At 43.3% G+C, this 20,340-nt stretch overlaps 1 protein-coding gene and 1 long non-coding RNA gene across 7 annotated transcripts in view; one reads left to right on the plus strand and one right to left on the minus strand.

Annotated features, from left to right (window-relative positions):
* Nucleotides 1-20,340, plus strand: part of LOC146499816 (uncharacterized) — a 146,736-nt gene that overhangs the window by 118,676 nt on the left and 7,720 nt on the right. The gene's annotated exons all lie outside the window — the stretch shown is intronic.
* Nucleotides 1-20,340, minus strand: part of pde4ba (phosphodiesterase 4B, cAMP-specific a) — a 243,702-nt gene that overhangs the window by 13,941 nt on the left and 209,421 nt on the right. For all 6 annotated transcript variants that reach the window (XM_085138557.1, XM_085138555.1, XM_085138556.1 and 3 more), the window contains one exon: nucleotides 6,725-6,837. In XM_085138557.1, coding sequence (XP_084994683.1) covers nucleotides 6,725-6,837 — 113 coding nt within the window. The remainder of the gene's footprint in view (nucleotides 1-6,724; nucleotides 6,838-20,340) is intronic.

Below are 20,340 nucleotides of genomic sequence, written 5' to 3' on the forward strand. Positions count from 1 at the left end.
ATGTAATATATTGATATATAGATATATCCAATAGCATTCAGTGAAACTCAAGAAAAAGCTTGAGCAAGCCACAAAACATCTGTTCTTTTAAGTCCAAGCAAGGCAGGAAATCTCACCGAATGATTACAAACTGTGTCTACCAGCATAAAATGATAAAAACAACAAAACTCACCTTCCTCCAACCATTCAGCTTCCCTAATTTCCTCTCTTTCTTGTCAAAGCAACAGGCGCCCATGTTGCTGTGTGTAAAGTGCAGGGTAGAGTGGGGCTGCCGTCCGTTAAAGTGTCTCAGTCTCAGTCTGACTACAGCGTGAGTAAAAGGACCGAGCCTCTGCTCTCTGACGCTGGGAAACGCCACAGCTCTAGTGACTCACTCGGGACTGCGAGGTCTGATTAGGCTCTACCTCACACCCTGTGTCTGTGGAGCAATGACTGTGTGTTAGACCTCAGCTACATACACACTCCCTCTTGGGGTAGTCCCGCCTCTAGCTTTCCCCCCCCCCCCCTCTCGCTTGCTGCTCAGCGCTCTTGCAGCTGGCAGTCACATCTCCGAAGCTTTGCTGTCACTGTTAAATCTACTCGGGTGACCGGCTCTTTAAAAAGCCCTTTACACATGCTCGTCTCCATCAGATTTCTTCATGGCTTCATTATTCATTCTAAGATGCAGTAATTTGCTGCTTGGTGTTTGTGGATTTTGTATTGGGGAGAGGGGGGGTGATGATGTCATCATCTCAGGCTCAGGGATAGGGATTCATTTTTCCTTGAGCTTTCTTTGATAACCAAGAAAACACTTAATGAATTAATGCACATACCGTATTTTTCAGACCATAAGGCGCATTAAGTGAAACAAAACAGTCAAACTTTACTCAGCTCATTCTTCTTGCTTCCTCCACTTCCGTAACATTGATTCATTAATGCTGAATTCTCTGCAGCTGCTCGATTCCCATGTTGTTGCAGTATATTAATGACTAACCTCATATTGTGGATGGATTATCTCAGTTGTTCTCCTGACTGAAGCTCGGTCCGTTTACAACATCCTGCCATGTGATTGCATTTGTCCCTAACCATTGGGAACCCTCACGTTAACTTTTATCGAGTAGAAAAAAGTTAGCGTTCGTCCTCCAGCTTCACTGTTTATGCTATGCTAACATAGCTGTGTCGCTAGCGATCACGTAGCACATCATTATATACCAGCTAGCCCAACTTCAGTAACCCTACAAACGTCACAGCTGTTTAGTTTTCTGTCTTTATTTATGTTGGAAGTGACAGCAGAGCTGTACGTTTTAATTTTCTCTCAGTCAGAACACGCTATATCATGTTTAGGTGGAAGCTAGCGAGCTAACTTCCTGCTAACTTCTAACTCCATTAAATTTAATAAATTCTGTTTTCATGGATGCCTGGATGTTAAACTTTATTGTTACACCTGGTAAAGCAGCAACGCTGATCATTTTATTAAAGATGAAAGACTTTAGACAGTTTTAACTCTCAGTGATGCTGCAGTGTTCGTTTGTTTTTGGGACCTGAAGTAGACGGAGTTTAGGACCCAGATTCCTCCACGAGGCTCCTGACTACGGTAGCCGTAATGCTCCAACAATCTGGTGCGGCTTGGTAGCTACCAAAGTCGTAATAAAACATGTTTTGACAGATTTCTGTGCACCGTGTAGTACATAAAATCAGTTCGAGGTCAGTAAGCACAACCAGAATTCATACATAAGGTGCACTGTTGATTTTTGTGAAAATTAAAGGATTTTAAGTGCGCCTTATAGTGCGGAAAATACGGTACATGAACTAGACAAAAGCAGCAGCTTTTCACTTTTTCAAAGCAGGAACCAGATGTTTCTTTTTTGGTAGCAAATTCATTACGTTTCGCAAATGAGTGCAGTCAAATATAAACTTTAATTTCAATTATAATTTTGGCTCATACAGAATTGGGATAAAATCTTTATCTTCTGTTCACGTCCCAAAGATCAATGAAATCCACATGATAAAAAACAATTGTTTTATATTTTTTCAAGTTTACTAAATCTGATTTTCTTTTTAAGTTTTCTTTTAAATCTGTGAGTAACTCTGTTAAATGATCTTGAGCCCCATATTGGCAAAAAGAACCGATTATAATCAAGCAGACATTAGATGCTTAAGCTGTATTTTCACACAACAGAGAGTCTGCAGTGCTGGAAGGAGCATATTCCAACTCACAACAGACTTTGACCCGTCTATGTCAACCATACATAACAGAGGGGACAGTCATGTACTGTAAGCGCTCAGCAGCAGCCCCTGCCTGCACTTCACCTTGGAGGTACGACCGCATCTTCTTGCGTTTCACCTCCCCTGTGCTCATGTTTCATACTCTGCCACAGCTTGGATAACAGTTTTTCCACCATCCTAAACACAATAGGAAGTTGCGGGGGTCATATGAGCCGATCAGTATGTTCTTGCTAACAAAGCCGCGTTGGGTGTAACGGCCAAGTTGACAAAGGGTCTGCAGTTGTGCAATGTTTTAGTTTACTGTAAAAACAAGACTGCCGAGATATTAGGGATTAGCCTACTGTCGGTACGGACACCCAGCTGCACGCACGCTCACGTAGACACAGGCATGTATACATGCGGCACATGTTCGATGGGCGACTCCTTATCAGCATCTTGTGCACATACGGTTACGTGTCGGGGCGCGTTCACCCACTTGCCAAAGTCACATCTGTGAGAGAGGATCATGATGCACATTAAGCACATTGTGCCACTTGATACGCAGCGCTGTGGAGACTCCACATTTAAAGAAAAAATACAGTTCAGTATGAACTGATTAAAAAAGAGAAAGTACAATTTAGAGAGCTACTTTTCTTTCGTTTGACCAACAATAATGTCAAAATGGCCACACCTGTCAGTTTACATCCATCTGCTCAAGTGGAAGTGCTGTCAGCTTTCCATTGTGTTACAGTCTGATGGTCTTGGCAGACCGAGGGGTAGGTGTAATGTTTTCTGGAAAAAGCAGCACAAAACCATTCCTTCGTTTTTCCCTTATTGGGATATTTGGGAATTTTTCAAGTTGGTGAAGTTCCTGTATTAAATCATCACCTACAGATAACGTTCGTCTCGATCCAAAAAGAGTTTTCTACGATTGCAAAAGTCCAACAATTACAGTCTTGATTTCAGGCTAAACTGAAACGCAGCTGAGGAGTGATGCAAACCAACAGCTTCTTTGAAAAATGTTTATACAAGCATGGATGCTCCGACTTCCTCTGCACTCTGCTTGTCTTCTGTGTTTTGTCTGTCACCAATGCTTTCATGTCTAAATGACTGTTTGAATAGTTGTTCCAGTAGTTCTGCAGTGATTCTGTCAACCTAAGTGAAACCGCTCCTGCTTACTGTCAGTGCTGGATGTGTGACGACAGCAATAGGATAAATAAACACGGCCATTAACCGTCTGAATGGGTATGTTGGGATGGCTGTTGTCGTATAGAGGGAGCAGCAGGAGATCAGGAAGGAGACAGGAAGAGAGAGTAACTCTGCCCAGGGGTCTGCGAGGATCCCTTAAACACACATAAATGTTCTTTGTCTTCCTCTCTAGTTCATTGTGTTTGACCCACTGCTGGATCACTCGCATCCTGTTGTCCAGTTTTCATGAGAAATAATAAGCTTTCCTCTTGATTCACATGTTTACATGACAGGGTTTTTCAGGCTAAGTTACACTCATCGCACACTAGGGATGGGTACCGGTATCCGGTGCCATGATGGCACCGGTTCTGACATAAACGGTAGTAACCAGACTGAAAAGCAGCGCACATTTCGGTGCTTTTTTTTTCCTGAGCTGTGATACACTTTAGATTCTAGCCAATCATTTTACGTTTCCGAGGATAGTAGGCGGGCCCAGGTACGTACGTTCTTTTAGAGCAGAGCTACAGATTAAAAACGCCCAAGGCGAAGCGGTCAAAGTCTGGCTGTACTTCACAGCAAAAGATGCAAACTCAGCAGCTGCAACAAGTGCTTTAAGCTGATACTGTGATACTGTCAAAGGAGGTAACACCTCGAATCTGATGAAACACCTGGCGACGCATAGCGGTTTTTTTTTTTAAAGGCGAGAAATGTGCCGTATTTGATAGCTTGCTGCGAGACCTCACACCGAGCACATCTACTGCGGGTGTGGTGCCTGTTATCGACCCGGAGTTAGCAACATCCCCCAAAAACCCGAAGAGGAGAGTCCTGGCCCCTAGCCCTGCCAGTGTAGCAGAAATGATGAGGATGATGATGCAGCAGCAGCCGTTCTTCTCTGCGTGAGTAGCTTAATGTTGTTCGTGTGTAATTTATGTTGAGTAGGCTAACCACGTTATTACATTAATGCATGTAAGGTGAACTAGCAAACACCATCATAGCTACATGCGGCTGTCTTCTTGTTTGATGGCAGATACTCCCTTCACCCTGGCCAAAAAGGCTAAAATGACCAAAGAAAAAGTGGAAAACAGTTAAACATGAGAGGTTTTTGGACAAAGTTTGTGTTTTTTCCATTGTTTAAGCTGCTTCCAGCCAAGAGTGATACCTTATATGCCCCATAGCTGCAGAAAAGGCTAACATTGTTATCTTTTTACAAAAAAACAGCTGAACATGAGAGGTTTTTGGACCAACTTTGTGTTCTCCATTCTTTAAGCACCGGCACCGTTTCAAAAGTACCGGTTTGGCACCGGTATCGGATAAAACCTAAACGATACCCATCCCTATCGCACACACAGCCTATACAGCAGCTTTCTGTGGTTTGGACTTAAACAAAAGACCAAAAAATGTAAACATCTAGCTTCCTCCAAGTGGCCGATCTCTGTGGCAGTTTACGGTATAAAGCTGCCCAGGTTAGATCTCTAACAGTGATGGCCATATATCCAGTGACTCATGAACTCATCCTACCCTTAAATCCCACAGACGTATTTACTTTGGTGGCTGGCGGCCAACCACATTATCTCTATCGACAAGCATTTTAAAATCAGACACCTGTGGACTGACAGGACGCCTCAAGCCGCAGGCAAGGTCTGATCATTTTCTCTGGATTATGAATTCTTAAAGTACAAAACTGAATATGTGTAAAACCGTCGTAACTGGGAAACTGTGCTTTGATATCCATGACATCATCTGAATGCAAAGGCCAAAAGGAGGCAATTATGAGACCATGTGTTTTGTATTACAGCCCTTAAGGTAATAGCAGCAGAGATTCTAATGACAGAGAAATAAATTATAGACCGAGTAATAATTTTTTGATCCCCTGCTGAATTTGTACGTTTCCAAAGAAACGAACAGTCTCTAATTTTTATGGTAGTATCGTTTTAATGGAGAGAAGCAAAAAATATCAACCGAAAATACAGAGAAAATACATAAAAGTTTTAAATTGATTTGCATGTTAGTGAGTGAAATAAAGATTTTATCCCCTACCACCCAGCTAGGATTCGGACTCCCACAGATTGGCTGCGTGCCCATGTGTACAGATTAGGATCAATCATTCATCTCAACTCGTGTTTATAAAGCACACCTGTCCACAGAACCAGTTTCTTCCATTCGAACCTCGCCACCACCATGGACATGGTCAGAGCCTTAGATATGCTCAAGACTGGAACTGAGGTACAAAACGTTTGAGGAGCTTTCATTATTCAGAAATGGAAGAAATATAAAATGACCAAACTGCCCTCTGAGTGGGTAAGGAAGAAGCACGTTAAGGTCATGGAGCCTCAGACCTCAGTCTTATAGAAAATCTGTGGAGGAAGCTGAAGCTTCGAGTTGCTAAACGGCAGCCACAAAACCTAAAGGATTCAGAGAGTTTCTGTAAAGAAGCGAGGGCCAAAACTCCTCGTGAAATCTTTGCAAACTTGGTGACCAACAAAAAGAAACGTCTTACCCCAACAAGGGTTCGTCCACCACCAAATAGTAAGTCATGTTTTGCTTGTATGTCTGTCTCTTTCCATGAAAATGATACAACCATAAAACATATGTTCATTTCTTTGTAAGTGAGCAAACTTACCATGACTCACAGTCATGGATGCAACCTAATAATTCTTACATATCACGTCCAGAATCCAGTAACACGAGCAGAGGAAGCGCAATACAACAAGCGATCATTAAGCTGAATGTGGTTCAGTACCATTGTGTCAACTTCCTGTCTCTTCACATAAGAACCAGGCATTGAACTTCACTGCATATGACACGCAATCGGTGACACAGAAGAAACAGAATAATCGGCGGACAGTGGAAAAGTTAGTCAGCTAAGATGGAAAGAGAGCCACAGAAAAAACACACACCTACTTGTTAGCCCATCTTTTCAACAAGGAGAGTTTTATGTTTGCTCAGGAAAAAAAGTCTGATGATAAATAGGACATACAAGTGAGCTGGTGGCCTTTTAATCCAATCAGCACTCATCTCAGCCCCCTCTGCCAAACCAATCTCCTCCTCATTACTGTTCTGTTTATGTTCAAACTTTTAACGCTGTTTACTTTCATGGGTCATGCTAAGTTCAGCAGTAGTATCTTTGGATTTTGTATACCGTCCTTCATGTGTTTATTATGCTGAAGGATTAATGCTTCCTGCAGATTCTCTTGCTAGTCAGATTTGAGAGCTCCCCAAAAAGCGGAGCCCTTTTTTGTATAAACACTTGCAACACATGGATTTGGATTTATCTAAGTGGGATGGCACAAAACTCCCCCCATTATGATGAAACACAATAACAGCAAACAGTGAAAGGTGCAGCCTCTCATACCTTGGTGGAGGCCATGTCGCTGACAGAGCGGTAGGTCTGGATGGTCTCCAGCTGGTCCAAACACCACTCCAACTCCTCCATTGTCTCCATGGCCAGTTTCTGGTACGCGTCATCTGTCAACAAACAGCCGGCACACAGAGACACGCAGTCAGAACAGACAGAGCACATGGAGCCCGAACGCTGCCCAGCCGCTCCACCCACGGGTCTCGCTCAGGGTTCCTGCTGCTGAGGAGGGGGACTGCTAGAGGTGGGACATGGAGGTTTTTTAGCTGCTGGGACTCGCAGCTGTCAGTGGAATCGAGAGAAAGCCAGTTCCTGACCTCGTTCTGTCACACACTCAACTTGTCTGTGTGAGTCCCCAACCCCCCCGAACGTCATCTCCCAATCTGAGGCCCTCAGCTTATTTACATAAAGTCAACCGCCCTATTACAGGAAACTAGATCCCCCCACCTCACAAACAAACTTTACCCCATCTCACAGGAAACAGACACCTCCAAACCTAAACACACAAGCAGAAGCGCACATGTTGCAACATTAAAAACATGCATTGACTTCGAACACGCACGCTTGCACAAGTTGCCACTGATTAATATTTAATGACACTAATTATTTTATTTTTGATTATCGACAACAGACAGTGGCATCGGACACGTCTTAGTGATGAGCCCATCATTTCTGATTCAGGATGTTTTTAATCACTCATTTAGTCATCAAAAAAAAATGATAACAGCTGCTGCAAAACATGTGTCACTGTTGCTTTCTAGGACGTAAGAAGAAGGCTGAAGGTCCAACCACAGCAGTCAGAAAACGCGCCCTAGATATAAAATGACAGGAACTGGCGCTGGCGTTACGTTTACCAGAAATGAAATGACATTTCTAATGTTGTTGTGCTGTTACCACTTAGGTTGTTTTTCTTTCTTTTCTTTTTTAAATATGTTGGTCAAATAAAGCAGAAGGATTAAATATTATAATAAAAGAAATCTTGAGTAAAGAACAAAAACATCTACAAAGCACACATGAAGTTGGTCCAAAGAGGGATTATGATGACAGACGGAGAAAGTCAAGGCAAGGTTTGTGCTGTCACCAGTGCCGAGAGACTCCTGCTCGGACTGGGAGTCGCTGCTCCGACCCTGTTCCTGTGGTTTAACCATTTTTCAGACAACTGCAAACTGTACGTCAGAGTTGGAGTGAGTGTGTCTTGGAAAGCAAAGGCGAGTGTGCGATGAGTTGGTTGGTGGAGTTGAACCAACACACACACACAAACACACTCTTCTCCCACTCCCGCACTGTGTATACTCCGGGTCGCCTAGCTGCGGAGCACAACATGGCAGCAGGGTGTGCACTGCGGCGACCTTAGCGCGGCCACGTAGAATGCGTCGCCCGCTCTGATCTCCTCGCCATCAAAGACACGAGCCTGTTTGCTCTCCCAAACATGAGAGGCACCTGGCACTTTGCCCACAGCCTTCCCTCACTCTGATGAGGGCAGCGAAAGAAAAAGAGGGAGTGTGTGTGTGTTTGTGTGTGTTTAGTTTAATGCCACAACTGCCTGATCTTGAAACGGTTTACACTTATTTGAGATGTTGCTCTCCAGTATTTCCAACATCTTTGAGGTGGTTTGTGTTTTTGAAGAGCGTAGAAAGGTCCCTTTCCCTGGAACGGTCTTTTCTTTTGACCTTTTAAACTCTGCTCAGAAAGCAAGAACCACAGTAGAAGTTTTTCGACTGCTATTTCAACATTTATCCAAAGTCGTAGCAGTAATGATGAGTGAAAATGAAGCTTCGTCAGAGAGAAACAGCCATGGCTGGATTGATCTAAAAATCACTTTCGGGACTTGATTTCAAAACACACAAAACTGGGTCTCAAGATCTAGTTCATTAAGTCAGGCCCTAAAGCCAGCCACAAGGCCAAATACTTGCAGGCCTCCGTGTATTAAATCCAAGTTTCGAGGCAGGTGCCAGAGCCACAGAACTGTAACACTTGTATAATGGTTTTACTTTGATCCCTGGCCTGCTGGAAAACAAGGCCAAAATCACCAGTCTTTCCTCCAGCAAAGGACCCAGTTAACCACCTGTTAAAGATTTATTTGCTAAGAACTAAAATATTTGGCTCGGGTTCTAAGTTTTATGTCAAAAATATTTAAATTGCTCCAACAGCTATCAAAAACAAGCACTGATGCTTAGAATACTTTACTTCACATAGAAATTGAGCTAATAAAAAAGACTAGTCGACCATAAAACAAGACAAGTTCACAGCTTCCGCAATATGACTTCAGTTCCTATTTGGCTTTGCCTATTTTAAATTCATATGGAAAGTTCTATCATCATCCATCCATCCATTTATCCATCCATCCACCCATTCACCCATCCATCCATTTATCCATCCATCCATCCATCATCCATCCATCCATCTACCATCCATCATCATCTATCCATCTACCCATCCATCCATTTATCCATCCATCCATCCATCCATTTATCATCCATCTACCATCTATCATCATCCATCCATCTACCCATCCATCCATTTATCCATCCATCCATCATCTATCCATCCATCCATCATCCATTCATCCATCTACCATCTATCCATCCATCCATCATCCATCCATCCATCTACCATCCATCATCGTCCATCCATCTACCCATCCATCCATTTATCCATCCATCCATCATCCATCCATCCGTTTATCCATCCATCTACCATCTATCCATCCATCCATCCATCCATCTACCATCTATCATCATCCATCCATCTACCCATCCATCCACCCATTCACCCATCCATCCATTTATCCATCCATCCATCCATCATCCATCCATCCATCTACCATCCATCATCATCCATCCATCTACCCATCCATCCATTTATCCATCCATCCATCATCCATCCATCCATTTATCATCCATCTACCATCTATCATCATCCATCCATCTACCCATCCATCCATTTATCCATCCATCCATCATCTATCCATCCATCCATCTACCCATCCATCCATCCATTTATCCATCCATCCGTCATCCATCCATCCATTTATCATCCATCTACCATCCATCATCGTCCATCCATCTACCCATCCATCCATTTATCCATCCATCCATCATCCATCCATCCGTTTATCCATCCATCTACCATCTATCCATCCATCCATCATCCATTCATCCATCTACCATCTATCATCATCCATCCATCTACCCATCCATCCACCCATTCACCCATCCATCCATTTATCCATCATCCATCCATCCGTTTATCCATCCATCTACCATCTATCCATCCATCCATCCATCCATCTACCATCCATCATCATCCATCCATTTATCCATCCATCCATCCATCCATCTACCCAGCCATCATCATCCATCCATCTACCCATCCATCCATCTACCCATCCATCCATTTATCCATCCATCCATCCATCTACCCATCCATCATCCATCTACCATCCATCCATTTATCCATCCATCCATCATCCATCCATTCATCCATCTACCATCCATCACCATCCATCCATCTACCCATCCATCTACCCATCCATCATCCATCTACCATCCATCCATCATCCATCCATTCATCCATCTACCATCCATCATCATCCATCCATCTACCCATCCATCCATCCATCCATCCATCCATCTCCTTATTTCTCTCTCCTGAGCAAATGGAAGAAAATACAGTGAGCCTTCCCTCTCTGGAAAGTCAGAAATTAATCAAGAAGTAATTAAGTGCAACATAAAAATAATAATAAGTCTTATTATGTTTTTCAGGGTTTGTTTGTTGTTTTTTGTAAACTTCAACTTTTTTGACATTTCAAATATCATTTCAATTAAACAGCCTGTACACATTGGTGGACTAACCATTAGACAAACATTAAATATAATTTGGTTAATTACCAATGCTTTTAATTTTGGTGGTCTAATAGATGTATTAAACACTGTAAATATAAGTATATAGGATATAGTGAGAAAGAAAAAAAAAAGGTCAGTTCGAACCTGGATCTTAGGTCTACACTTATAGTCAGGTCTGATTAGATGGAAGAGACACAAGCAGTAAATCACAAATGTGTTGGTATAAGGTTAAAATATGATTTGTCATAATGGGTAAAAAGTATTGGTGAGAAAAACTGGTGATAATGAAAACACATCAAGAGTAGAGGCATGGGCACTCACTATATATTAGTAAGTACTCCAGTTATGGCCTTGGCTGGACTGAGGGGAACAGCACTCCAAACACACACACACACACACACACACACACACACACACACACACACACACACAACGATACAAGAGGGGATTTCCACCGCCTCCACCCGACACAAGGACCTTTCTGATCAGTGCTCAGACCTACAGTTTGTCCCACAGGGGCAGGCAGGAAAATACATATGTACAGTCCAGCCACACAAACACAGTGACACACGCACACTTGATGGCTAAGATGTCTTGTTACCGCACACACTGCCATACAAACAAGTACTTTCCAGCTGAGAGAGGCGGAGCCGGCAGGAACGCTTGGGGGGTGGGGGGGTGGGGATTTGAGGTCAGCACTCTCAGTCTCGGTTTCAATTTAATATTGAAAAGTTTTTAGTTGTTTTTCACTAAATCCAGCGAAATCAGGAGCCCGAGGTAACATTAAAATTGAGAAAATGCAGGAAAAGGGCAAGAGTGAACGAAATAAAGAGAAATAAAAGGAACAGAAAATAAAATCCAGATAAAGAACACATGGCCTGTTTTTTAATGTTACCAGCATTCCTCTTACTGTGTCAATCCATAAGTCACTGATTGTCCCTGTTTCACATGCATTTTAGCGCCGGTTCCAAAATGTTTTATAATTCTTAGATCTGTCTTTAATTTGATTATTAGCAGAATTTTTCAGATTTCCCCATAAAATTTAAATTCACTCAGCTCCTCCACAAGAATAACATTTTGTTGGTTTATTTACTCCACATTTTATGGGAGATTTCTTCACAAACACACACACACACACTCAAATGAGGTTATTTAAGGACCATTGTGCCCACAGGACATCAGACAGGACTGTTAAAGCTGTTTGTGCCTGTGTGTGAGCGACAGCTGCATCTGTCATCCTCCCATGAGCATAGAGACAGTTTGCCCGTGATGCAAAGGTAGATGCAGCAGGGCATGTCAGCTGCAGCGCATTATCAGCAGCCAGCATCTATGTGGAAGACTGCTAGCTTAATTGTGAGTAAGCACCGACACACGCTGGGACACAAAACCCACTCTGACTAAAGGGGTCAGTTGAGGACCAGCCCTCCCCACACCTGCTCAGTCCTAATTTCTGCTTTTCGTTGACCAAGAATTCACCGTGTAAACATTCAGGTTTCGAAGGGTGACGTCCCACATTTCTAGTGAACCAGCGTAAACAGACCACACACGCACTTAAAGAGAAGCCAAACTTTGACGCTGGTCAACTGGCAGCAGCGCCCGATTTGTAAATGGCAGAAAAAAAAGCAAGAGAGAGACTGAGGCGCTCTCTTTCTTCATCTCCTGCTTTACCAGAAAGTGAGTTGATCTGAAACCCTCCGTGCGGTTACACAACACTTCCTAACAAAGACCAGAGATGCTACATTGAGGTAGGGGAGGGTAGCGCTGCATTTGCAGGTCTTACAAACTCAAGTTTGGCTTGACATTCACAGAAATGTCATTGACAAGAAATCTGAAAAGTCAAGTTGAGGACGAAGAGCGGTGGTGGAGTTGGTGGTTTCGGGGCCTTCTTGCATAACCTCGATACATTTCTTGATCAAAACATTTCTCTAAGCTGGGTTCTGAGAAGTGACAAAATGACATCATGGCTACGTATTTCATTAGCAAACATTTATCTGATTTACTGGGACTCAGAATGTGAGTAATATTTCAGTAGATGACATTTCATTACCCTGCGGCTGTTTGATATTAAGGATGGGAGGGTGAAATTAACCCTCTAGCCATCCTGTTATACTGGAGACAAAGCTGGTAAATTCACTGCTCAGGGACGCAGTGCTGGTAAAACGTGCTGCTTCCTTTTTTATGTGGTTGTGACCCTCCAGAAGCAGCACTGTGACATATTTAGGATGTTGATTCACAGATTAAATATTCTGATGTGTTGTAATCGTCCATGTCTCTCGTGCCAAAGCTACCAGCTTTTATATTTGCTGCCTTCACCTAACGCAGCGGCGGAGATGGCGAAACAGACTGTCGGCGGAAAGAAGAATGCAGCTGTTACACTTGCTAACAAACTAGCAAGTGTGTCTCTTTATCTGTGTTTAATGTTTCTCACTTTAGTAAATAGAATTTGTGTGGCGAAGGTTCAAATCCAGTCTGGAATAATCTATGAAATGAGATTCTTGGAAGCAACAACACACTTGTAAAACATTAGATTTGCATTTTTTGCAGGTTCGGGGGTCCTATTGTTTCACAGCATGTGAGCACAGTTCAGTGCAACAGTGTGACTCGTGGCTCTTCTACCTGCATTTACACTGAAAGTCATTTACAACCACAAAACATAAGAAAGGCGCTTTGACTGGGCTACGCAGTGTACGTGTTTGAGTGCTAGACCCCCTTATGTAGCTTGCTGGCTCTAATCCCCCCCCTGCTTATACATTCCTCCCCACATTATACACATTTCTGTGAGATTTACTATAGAAAAGAAAAGCAACGCACAGAACGATGACTCTGCCCCATAAAGGCTGGACGGTTACAGCAGAAATCTAATCAAATTCTGTGTCTACGCTGCTGTTACTGCCTAAAAACAAAGACTGGAATGAGAAGTGTGTGACTGGAAGATTCATTCATGTATTTATCTGTATTACTGGTACGTGACCTAATTTCAAAGATTGTTTTGAAGAGGGCGGGGCCTCTTTCAGAAGTTCTGTTGCAGTGAATTCATTCTTCCATTAAGCCAAGTCTAACCCAGACAGTAACTTTGTTTTATCTTTGCATGCAAGTGTTAAGATTGTATGTGGCTAAAACTTCAGTTACAGCAACATTAACCCAGAAACCAAACCAACCAGTCCAAACGGGCCTTTGCTCCAAACTGAATCGCGCACAAGTCTGAGGTTTCTCCGCCTCCGTCGCGTGCACATTGTTCGCAGAGACACGGAGTGATTTACGCACGTAGGAGATGAATGTGAGGAGTACACGGCGAGGAGCGAAACGAGCTCAGGGACAGTCTGACACGGCACGGTCTGAAGCTTCGCTGAGACCTGAGGCGCCTTGTCTTGAGTCGTACAAACAGTATCACTCTTATCTGCCCGCTCGTCACTTTCTGATGTAAAAACCTTCACAGTTTTGAATTTGTATCTCTCCCGCTGATAAAAAGAGAGACGTCAGTGTGTTTGGCCTTATTGCCAGCTCGGCTCTGAGGACCTGTGAGCGTAAAGCGCCTCGTCCTTGAGCTGCACGCTCACGCACTCGCTTCATCTCACAACATTTCTATATATCCAAAACTTGGGTATGCCCACCAAAAAAATGCACACAGACCGGGCTTTGTCTGTGTTACCTGGGGTGAACTCCTGCATTGAAAGCAACAGCACTGACTAGACTGAATGAGCCTCATTGTCATGCCGACTGGCCTTTGGCCCTCAGGTTGATTTGCATGGATCAGAGGAGCCGTGGGACCCCGCTCAGCCAGACTTCTGTCAGTGTCGATGCTGCTGCTGCTTTATTCTCCTTTTTAAGTTCCAGAGAAGCTTCCAGACTTAAAAGGTGTAAGTGGTGCATCTGAATTCAGGGATTATGAGAAGTGTTGGGTATAGAGCTGTTGGTGGTCCTGCTCTCTAAAACACCTCCAGACTGATTTGACACCAACAGATTTACTCACTTCTCACTTTCTGGGGGCGTGGCTAACACGTGGTCAATCACAGTGCTTTTTTTCCCATTTCCAAATATCTGACTGCAGTAGAGATAAAGCTGCTCTTTTTCCCTGATTCTTGTTTACGCGATCTTGGGTCCAGCCCAGCAGCCCCTCTTTGACTCAGTGTAAAGCCTGTGCATTGCATAGAGAAGCATCTTCCCACTAAAGAGCTGTTTTTGTGCAGGTTTAGATAAGAAATACCATCAGTTTGTTGAACTTCATCAAAAGAAGAAATAATCCTACATCTCTGCTAGTTTTCAACAGGTGCCTGTAGCTGTCCCTCCCCACTTTTCCACTCAAAGTGGAAAGAGAAGCAGAATATAGTGTGTACAGGCTATACGGGGCGATCGTGGCTCAAGAGTTGGGAGTTCGTCGTGTAATCGGAAGGTTGCCGGTTCGAGCCCCGGCTTGGACAGTCGGTCGTTGTGTCCTTGGGCAAGACACTTCACCAGTTGCCTACTGGTGGTGGTCAGAGGGCCCGGTGGCGCCAGTGTCCGGCAGCCTCGCCTCTGTCAGTGCGCCCCAGGGTGGCTGTGGCTACAATGTAGCTGCCATCACCAGTGTGTGAATGTGTGGATGACTGAATGTGTAAAGCGCTATATAAATACAGGCCATTTGCCATTTTACCATAGGCTGCAGGAAGAAGCCTTCATCACTCATTGTTCATATATTACACAGTGAATTGTCTCCGATGAGACCCTGTCACCCCTAACCTCCTACTGTGTCATTTATTATTTATGTTACTGCGGTGTCCGGCTTGATGTGGTTCCTGCTCAGCTTGGTTCCTTTAGTGTTACTTGTGTGATTAAACTGCGGTGCATTTAAAGTTGTGTTCATAGCTGTAACATGCGATTCAGAAATGAGATCAGTCACGATATTATTTTTGCAAACACTGCTGGGGTAGAGGCTCCACGTTAGCTTTCATCACAGGCTGAAGCTTCAGTAAAAGGAAAGTCATTTCCCGCCTCGCATCCATATACACACACACACACACACACACACACACACATTAATTTGCCTCTTTGTTACTTTCTGTTCATTTCTAGGGAAGCTAACCAGCTACTTTTTAATGATATCATATTTGACCTTCTCTCCCTTCTTTCTTTTGGATTTAGTACTAAAGTCAATTAACTTATTTTAACATATTAGACGACTGCTTTAAATGGTAACCAAACAAACTGGGACACAATAGCCGTGGTTAACTGGGAGCTTTTTTTTCTGCGCTAATACGGTGACCTGGCGTGTTCCTCGAGTGGGTTTCAAATCACAAAAGCAACAAAGTGCATGCTCAGTAATCACAATTATTGTTTTATTTTTAAATAAATACTCACAGACAGCTTTACTACTGTAAAGTACTTAATACTAATTTAAGTAGAAGTCAGAAATCAAAGGGTTTCCAGGAGGGGAGCTTCAGAACTACCAGGAGATGCATCACTGCTGCTAGATTTAGTGTCATGTCAGAAGAGCTACATATGAAAATACATTTCAGGTGACAAATTGGAATCATTCGTTTTGTCATAAACGATTAGTGTTATTTGTATTTTGACGGCTCGAACTTGTGAAATAAAATATGGACCGCTTCCATGTGCTCCATCCCAGACCTCATATCATCTGATTTCAAATAACGGGGCCGTAAACAGCCTCACCAAGGTGATGTGCGCTGCAGCTAGACAGGCTCTCTTCACATGTCACGCTTCTTCTGTTTCTTGGCGTCAGGACCTGAAAAACATTCTGCCGAGGCCAAGCGAGAAATCCTTTTAGTCCGGAGACTTTTCCAGCTGTTGTTGAACTGTTGTCAAGAAAAACATGACTGTCTCATTAACATTATCTTGGCTGTATTTAGCGTGCAAGCCGTGAAACGGAGCCAATTCTGGCTGGTCCGGGTCGGGATAAAGTCGAGTTAACGAGCGGGGCAGGAAAGGCACCAGAAGGGTTCTGCGATGAAGGGCTTCGCGTGCAACGAAGGCTCGAGAAACATATGAAGACCAGCTGAAGCAAACCTCAAATAACCTCAAACAGCATGCCTACTTATGATGGGTAAGCATGCCTTGTGTGTCACTTCGGGCCAGCCCGTGTGTGTTTATGTGCGCCTCCCAGACCACATTACAAAATCAAATTGAACCAATAAAGACTGTTGGCAGCGGTGAGCACGCAAGACAAGATTGATTGTGTTCATCCAAACTGGCTAAGTAAGACTTCCTGATTGAATCAAGATTAAATACGACTCCCTCCCCGAGTAACAGCGAAATAGTCACGCGGCGTTCACGGTGCAACTGAAGAGTTTCGAAAAAGATACATGAATTTAAATCGTTGCAGAGAAACGATAAGCTAAAGCATGCTTTTCTTGTTTTTTTCTCTTTGTTGGTAAAAAGGTGGCTTTTTATTAAAGCGGGCTGTTTAATCATTGACTCGCTTTTTTTAAAAAAAGCTGGCTTCCTGCGCTGCTCCACAAAGAGGACGCAGTAGCTGTGGTGTTTTTCTGGCAGGTCGGGTTGGGGGGAGTGCAAAAAGCTTCCCAAATACCCAAACAAAAGGCCCTGTCTGTGAAGCAGAGAGCGTTTGAATCCATCTGCACAGAGCTGAACAGGCCTGCTGGCAAGGGAATACTTCAGGGGAAGGGCACCCGTCTACTTTATGACTGTGCTGACGTCAATGGCATAATTCAAATACTTGCAGAGTGCATGCTTCCAGCTTTCTGAACCTGCTCTCTCTCTCTCTCGCTCTCTGTGGTGGGCTGCAGATAAAACCCGAAGCGGAGCAGGACTCCGGTAAAACAGAACATCCGAATAAAAACAGGAGCGGAGTCACGGCTGCGCTCGAACAGCATCAAACCACATGGTGTTCATTTACTCGGCCTTCAATGCTCACAAAGCCAAAAGTGACAGATTGATACATTTTGGAAATGAATTGTAAATTTGCTCACGGAGAGCGTAATATCACTTCAAAGGAGACTTTTGAAACTTTAATTGGTTTGAGGGGAAAATAAATCCTATTAGGGAGAACTGCAAGTGTTTTTTATGGTTTTTATAGATTAAAGAGGAAGAAGAAAAGAAAACTGAAATCAATTAAACCCCTTTCTATGAAGGATGTTTGTCTTTTACCGAAAGAGGGAAGTGACACCGCTTTGTGTGAAGTGGTGTACGTATGTGACGTACAGCAGGCCTGCAGCCACTATATACGCTTTAAAATAAGGTAATGAAACAAGGACTAAAAAACAAACAAAAGAGTAGCATTCAAACCAATTAATGCAGCAGTCCCCAACCTTTTTTGCGCCACGGACCGGTTTATGCCCGACAATATTTTCATGGACCGGCCTTTAAGGTGTCGCGGATAAATACAACAAAATAAAACTAGTACCGGTACCGAAAAAAAGAAGATTTATTCATAACACACGTGAAAAGACCCAGGAAAACAGAGTAAATGATAAAAACGATAACAAAATAACGCTGAAAACCGATAAAAACCCTGAAAACTATACATTTCACACCTGAGCCTCAACTCTCGCGGCCCGGTACCAAACGACTCACGGACCGGTACCGGTCCGAGGCCCGGGGGTTGGGGACCGCTGGCCTACATCATTAAACGTGTGCTTCGACAGCCATTAGTATACTTTGTACCCTCCCAAACTTTGAATGCAGACTCAGTCATCTTGTTCATCTTTCAGTAAAGTGCTAAAATTAGCATCCCATGTAATCACAGTGAACAAAGGATGCGCCTAAGATCAAAAGAAGCTAATAGCTAAATTGCTAAATCGCTAAATGCGAAATTCAAGGCTTCAGCCGGGGGTTGGGGACCGCTGATTAAGGTGTAAACGAGGAAAAAAGGTTGAAATATTTCTGGCTCCTGACTAACTTAATGACACTCAGACTGTTTGCTCCCACCAGATGTTTAAGGATTGTTTTTCAGAGTTTTGATGACATCATGGCTTGTATTGTTGGATAAGTGAGGATGACATAACTGAACGGGGGGCCGGGATGATGACCACAGACAGACTGAAAAAACCCCAAAACAAAACAATCCAAAATATGAAATCCTCCTCAAAAGTCCCTCAAGTTGAATCCAGCGCAGGATCTTTGCTGCGAGTCAAATTTCCTCTCTAATCAAAATAAAAGGAAAAGAATAAAAATGGGAATTTAACAGCGATGTAACGTCACGCTTTAAAATAGAAGCTCGAAGCTAATCCCAAAATCCAGTAATGACCATCCCCTTGAATCTAATAGCTAACTGCACATAACATTACTTTACATGGTTTCGAGTTCATTATGTGGTGCTTCCTGTGCAGCAATGCAACTTCTGTGACAGGAAGGATATTTTTGGGGGGCTTGCAGCGTAGGTAGACAGGAAGTTGAGTTACATCAATGACTTTTTTAATCTCTACTATGTATAAAACTCGAGCGTTAGCAATTTGTGGCCTTTGCTTTTCTGGTTGGTGTCGAGTTTGTTCATCCAGTCTTACTGCGAGGACTGGAAATCATCCGTCTGTTTACAACTAGGAAACTGCAACCTAACTGCAACCTGGCAGATCTGACGTTTTTACGCCAAGAAAGTTAAAACACTGCAATGAAATATTAACAAAATCAAGAATTAAACTACGCACACTAAGAAGGAGAATCGAACCTAAAATAGGCCTCGTGTGGAAGAATACACACTCATAAACATACAGTCAAGTGGGTCTTTTCCTAAAACTGAGCTCTGGATCTCCCTTGGCTGGGAGCCCCGCGAGCCCAGCGCCAGCGTGTATAGAGAGCTTTGAGTAGGGTAAATACTTGGCACAGCAGCTTGTTTATGACACTGGAGACTTGTAAAGTGGAGACCAGGCCCGGCCACATTTTAACACTGGGATTACTTGCAATTAAACCATGAGCTCACCACCACAACAGAAGCCTGTGTCAGGCTTTTAAAATGTATTTGGAGCTACAGAGTGAATACAACGTGATTACTAGTGTTTGTTTTATTTATTTATTTTTTTAACTGTCCAGTAAGCTATTAATAACTAGAAAGCGGTGCCACTTATTCTGTGTCAGTCACTGTGTGTGGAAACCTCTTTAACCCTCTTAGGTCACTTGATACTCGAGAGTCCGCGAGTTGGAGGATGGTGAAATGTGACCTAAGGCTGGAAAAGGCATCAGTGGACACCTTTCCATATCTTATATGCAATAACATAACTGTTGACACCCAAAAACAACCCAAGCAAGCTCCATTTATAGACGCGTACGACGCTTTAAAGAAAACATTTGGTACTTTACGAGTTGATTAACTCGATTTGTGTTGTTTTTTTTGTTCAGAAGATCTGAAACAACCCTACAGAATAGTCACCAAACTTTAGTTTTATAAACTCACACATATAGCACATGGCATTATTTTCTTTCAGTAATTGCTTCCATATCTCAGCCGTCACCCATTTTATTCATGAGCATCGATTCATCTGTTGGTGTCTGCTCCGAGGCAGCGCCGTGGCTAACGCTGTCGCTCGCGGTAGGAAGGACCTGGAAGATCCCTGGCTGTGTGGGTTCTCTCCAGGTTCTCCCGCTTCCTCCCACACTCCAAAGTCATGCAAGTTAGGTTAACTGGTAGTCCTAAATTGACCCTACCATACGACCTGGGACCTGTTCAGAGACTACCCCGTGTCTCGCCCCACGACATGGGATAGGCTCCCACTACCCTGAACTGGATAAGACGTAAATGGATGGATTGAAGGGCTTTTTCTTTCAAAAAAGAAAAAGAAAAAAGTTTATCTTTTGAGCGCACCTGGAAGAAACCGAAAC

Source organism: Neolamprologus multifasciatus, chromosome 17 (genome assembly GCF_963576455.1).
Source record: "Neolamprologus multifasciatus chromosome 17, fNeoMul1.2, whole genome shotgun sequence".
Lineage (NCBI taxonomy): Eukaryota > Metazoa > Chordata > Actinopteri > Cichliformes > Cichlidae > Neolamprologus > Neolamprologus multifasciatus.